At 59.3% G+C, this 4,697-nt stretch overlaps 1 protein-coding gene and 1 long non-coding RNA gene across 3 annotated transcripts in view; one reads left to right on the top strand and one right to left on the bottom strand.

Annotated features, from left to right (window-relative positions):
* IMPDH1 (inosine monophosphate dehydrogenase 1) overlaps nucleotides 1-4,199 on the bottom strand; it is a 15,919-nt gene extending 11,720 nt beyond the window's left edge. For both annotated transcript variants that reach the window (XM_029923842.1, XM_029923846.1), the window contains exon 1: nucleotides 3,951-4,199. In XM_029923842.1, coding sequence (XP_029779702.1) covers nucleotides 3,951-4,120 — 170 coding nt within the window. In that variant the 5' untranslated portion in view covers nucleotides 4,121-4,199. The remainder of the gene's footprint in view (nucleotides 1-3,950) is intronic.
* On the top strand, nucleotides 1,833-3,630 carry LOC115279297. Its single transcript, XR_003903349.1, has 2 exons — nucleotides 1,833-1,911; nucleotides 3,329-3,630. It is a non-coding gene; the product is annotated as an uncharacterized LOC115279297 (long non-coding RNA).
* Nucleotides 4,200-4,697: the final 498 nt, after the last annotated feature.

Here is a 4,697-nt window from a genome sequence, read left to right as displayed (position 1 = left end):
GCCGCCCTCTCCTCCCGCCCCTCCCCCGGGAGACCGCCGCCTCCGCCCCGTGCCGCACAAAGGCCCAGCGGAGCCCGGCCCAGCCGCCGCCGCCGCCGCCCGCAGTGGCACAGCGGCCCTGCGTACCGGGCGGGGGAGGGAGTATGTATCCAGCGGGGGAGGGGACTGAACCAGGCCGGGACACGCCCCCTTCACCAGTTTTCGTCCCGCCTCCTAGGCCCCCCGCAGCGCGCCCCCTGGATTCGCTTCCTATCTGGGTGGCCGAAACCTGCCCCCTCCCCCGCAGCCTTCTGGCCCCCTCTGACTTGAGTCTCTCCGTGTCCTACTCCCCACCCCCAGGGTACCTCTACCACGGTTTGCCTTCACCCAAGACCAAGGGCCAGACTCCGATCAGGGCTTGGAGCCCTGGGGAGCTGGTTTGGGCTCACAGCTCCCCAACACACAGGAGTTTGTGGTTGTGCCCTCCGGTCAGTGTGGGTTCCTATCTCCCCCAGCATCATTCCTAGGGGGCGGGCATTCTTAACAATGACATTCCCTGACCTTTGGGCTGCCTTGAAGCCCTCTGCAGTTTACAAGGCATTTTTCATAAATGATCCCATTTACTCTACAATCCATTAACTGACGATTATTAGGTAGTCCCACTTTACAGAGGCAAAATCTTCCGTTGAGAAAGCAAAGGAGGATGGGTACTGCCTCTGATTCCTGATCCAATGCCTCAGCCTGACATCCCTATCCCCAGCTCAAGAAGTAGGGTGTGTACCAGGGGTTTAAGCCCAGAGAAGAAAGTTTGTTTTTATTTGGGAGGGTAGTGTGGTGGGAAGGTGAGGGAGGATCATAGGCCTGGCTTAGGAAAGTATGTGCACAAATTAGGACAGAGGCTATGGTAGTTCGGAGGATTTCCCAAAGCAGAAGTTTGGTGGCCCTGTGGGCCCAGCAAGACCCAGATTTCCACAAGGGGACACTAAGATTTGGTAGTAAATTGACTCACATCGGGAGAGGTGGGTGGCAGGGGGGCAGACCCTTTCCTGTTGTGTGACCAGAACTGCTAATGCTACTCCCTGACCAAATTCCAGGGTGTCCTCCCTCCTCCTGTGGTCCCTGCAGCTTATTTCTAGGCAAGGGAAGAGAAAGCCATGGCAGGGACACAGTCCTCCCCCTGGCAAGGTGGCTGTCTGTGGTGCTCCCTCCCTCTCTCCCCAGCCCTGGGAGGCTGGATTTGTTTACCTCTCCACAGTTTGGTGGCAGCCAGGCCCAGGGGAGGCTCCCTGGGATGCCCAGCCTCCCCCAGTGACGCCCCCGGGACCCTGCCAGGAAAATACAGACTGTTCCATCTGTGTGCAGAGGGGAGGGGGACCTTCCTACAAAGCTAGGGTGATGAGGCCCATGAGGCTAGTGCTGGAGGAGACTCACAGATTCCAGTGTCCTCCTTCCTCTTACTGTGAGGGATGAAAACATCACAGACACCCCCACCCCCACCCCCCAAGCTTCCCTGCCCACCAGCAGAGCTCTGAGGAGGGCTCCTGATAGGGACTTCTGAAGGTGCTTTGGCCCCAGAAAGGAGGGAGTGGGCCCACCAGAGTTCTCTGCTGAGTCGCAGTTGGGGCCAGCAGTTGGGGCCAGCTTTTGGGGAAGCCTTCTCTGGCTCCTCAGCCCTCACAGACTCAGCCTGAGGGCCCATGCCCTGTGGGGGCACCTGAGGGGCACAGCATCTGGACCTCTCATTGGCCATCTGGAGGCAGAGCAGTGAGACAAGTGAGAGAAAGGACCCTGGTCATTCAAAGCGGCTCTGGGGCATTTTTCTCACAGTAGGACAGGGCTGTAATGGCATTGCAGGCACAGAGCACAGCTTCCCCTGTGGTCTCTCTAGATCTCTAAGGGACCTTCCCTGGGGCACTATGCTCCACAGCAAAGGTCAGGAATGGCTATGGTACTACTTAAGATTCCACCAGAGCCGGGGCCCAGGACAGCAGATGGATTCTGCCATCTCAGATGACCTTAATGTGACATCTGCCCCAGCCTAGAACTTGGACCCAGGGGAGGAGACTGCCAGGCTGAGTTAGGGGGAGGGTCATTTTCCCAGTGATGACAGACGTTATGGTCCTCCTCCCCTTATGGTCCTCCTCCCCTTTGCTGCCTCACACCCCCTCCTGCTGTGACCTGTGTCAGGACGCCTCATGACTCTAAGCTGCTGGGCTCAGCCCTGGGTTAGGCTGTCCTTTTCCAGAGACTGTTAATCCATCCCTGTGGCTTTCCTCCTCCCTCTTCCTGATCTTCCCCAGCTGCTTCCTCCATGGGGAGGAGACACCGAGGCAACCAGCGGGCCTCCTTAGCCTGAGGAAGGCTGTTGGTCCCCTGAGGCTCCGCACCTAGCAGCTGTGAAGCGAGGAGGGCCGAGGAGCAGGCCTAAGCCCCTTCTTCAGAGTCATGGAGACACAGTGCCCAGGCTGGGAGCCTGGAGGTCTCTGTCTGGTCCGGGGCTGTTTGAAGGGACAAGATTTCAAAACAATTTTGAGTAAGGGTGGAGATGAGGAGAAGGGGTACCAACAACAATGTCACAGTATTGTTGAGCTGGAACGGGGGACATGGCTTGGCCAAGTTCAAGTCAGAGAACAATAACACTGGCCTCAAACCCAGGACCCAGGATTTCTTGTCCAACCCTGCCCTCTTCCCACAGCTCTAAGCTAGTGATAGTGGATGGAGGTCTAGCCAACAGGTTTGGAAACTCATTACACCACCTGGCTGGGGCTCAGGTTTTCCACAGGTTCTTCAAAGACTGGTGGGGGGTGGAGATGGCCGCTTTGTGCACAAATACAATCTGGAGAAGGAATGTTCCTTAGTGGCCCCAGTCTGAGCTCTGAAATGATACTTCTGCAGTACTTGCTCTAACCAGGGCACTGCCTCCATCAAGTCCCCAAATGCCCCAGCCTTTTCCCTCAACCTGGTCTGTCTGGTCTCTCCCTATTGCCCTGTGGACCCTGCACCCTAGGAACTGGATTTCCTGGATGAAAGGAAGGATAAGGCTGCCTGAACCCGAGTCAGTGTTGGAGAGGCAGCCTGTGAGGACAGGAGGGGCCAGGCTTCACCCAGCAGCCCCTTAAGCCTTGAAAAGTTCTTACATAAGCCACCAGCCCCTGTGCAGAGCTGCAGGGCTAATTCCCTCAGACCCCCCCCCCCCCGCCAGCTTCCAGGTCACCCTCCCACCCCCAAGCTGCTGAGCACCAACAGATGGGGCAGAGAAAGAAGTCCAAATCCTCTGGACCGGAAGGACAGTGGGATTGCGTTTCAAGCTGTGATACAATCCAGAGATTAACCACTGTCTCCTTTTCAGCCAGTCCCCCTGAGGCCCAGCTCAACACCCCAACTCTTCCTCCAGTGACTCTTACAGACCCCAGCAGGCTAAGGGTAGGAGGGGGGTCCTGAATCTTAGAAGAAACCCTGAGGCGCTGCACTGGCAGCCTCATCAGATCTCAGCGAATGGTGAGGAGGGGACAGTGTCCTCACTCGGCTCTGAGGAAGCATCCATCTGGACACCTGCAGCTGCCAGTAAGACTCTGGAGATAGCTCTAGGAGGAAACAACTAAAGGAGGAGTAAACAATGTTGGACAGAGACTCCAACAAGCACTGTTTGAACCCCAGAAGTTGGAGCCACTTGGACCAGGTATCGTCGGGCGGTGTAGCCGAGGTCCGATACAGAGCTAAGATTTTATGGAGCGTTTTCCTGACCTGCCCCCATATGCAGCGCAGCACCGAACCCTTTGCACTGTGCCTGCCCGCACCCCCCAACCAGAGCCAGGTGCGTGGCGTCGGAACCCGATTTCAGGAAGTTAGGGGTTGAGTCGGTTAGAGGGCAAGGGTGCTGGGGCCTGACCCTCCCCCGGCCGCGTCGCCGAGTTCCCGGAGCAGCCGCGCCCGCCCCGGACGCGCCCCGCGCGCTCTGCCCTGGGCGTCACCTCTCGGGCTCGTAGCCGGCCTGCTGCAGACGGGCGCTGTACCGCTGCGCCGCCGTCTCATGTCCCGGGTGTTGCCGGGCTCCGGGCTCCGGAACAGCGGCGGCTCCGCCTCCCTGCAGCGGCAGCAGGAGTGGCCCCGACCCCGCTAGAGGAGCTAGCGGCCCCTCCATGCGGAGGCCGCTGCTCCGGGCGGGCGGGAGCCTCTCCGCCAGGAGGCTCCCCAGGCCCCCGCTGGGGTGTGAGCGCCGCCCAGGCGGGTGCCGGGGGGGGGGGGGACTGGGCCTCAGGGGGTGGGGCCTGAGAGTCGGGGGCGGTGCTCGAGTGCCGGGGGTGGGGCCTCTAGGGGGAGGGAGGTTCGGCCCTGGCAAGGTGTTAGGACTCAGCCGGTCTCACCCGTCCTGGGATCAGTGAGGGGATACGGGGAGATGGCCGTGGAACTGCAAGGGAACCTACCCCTACCATCCCTTTCCCCGCCGTCTGGACCTTCCAGGTTCTCCCGGCGCCTTCCAAGAAAAACCACAAGAGGAAAGGAGCCGAGCGTCTCCAAAGACCAACGGAATGGTCCTTTGGGGCGCCTCCTACCGGCCATCCGCAGACCTACCTCAACTAGGACAAGATAGGGGAGAATATCCATCTCCGATTGCCTACTGCCCCCTTTACTTATTCAACAGACTCCCTTACACTGGAGGAAAATGGGTTTTCCTCCGTGCTTAACTACCACTACTTGAGGAAGGAAGGAAAGGGACC

Source organism: Suricata suricatta, chromosome 2 (assembly GCF_006229205.1).
Source record: "Suricata suricatta isolate VVHF042 chromosome 2, meerkat_22Aug2017_6uvM2_HiC, whole genome shotgun sequence".
Classification (NCBI taxonomy): Eukaryota; Metazoa; Chordata; class Mammalia; order Carnivora; family Herpestidae; genus Suricata; species Suricata suricatta.
The sequence above is the reverse complement of the archived record's forward strand: the minus strand, read 5'-3'. Positions and strand labels throughout refer to the sequence as shown.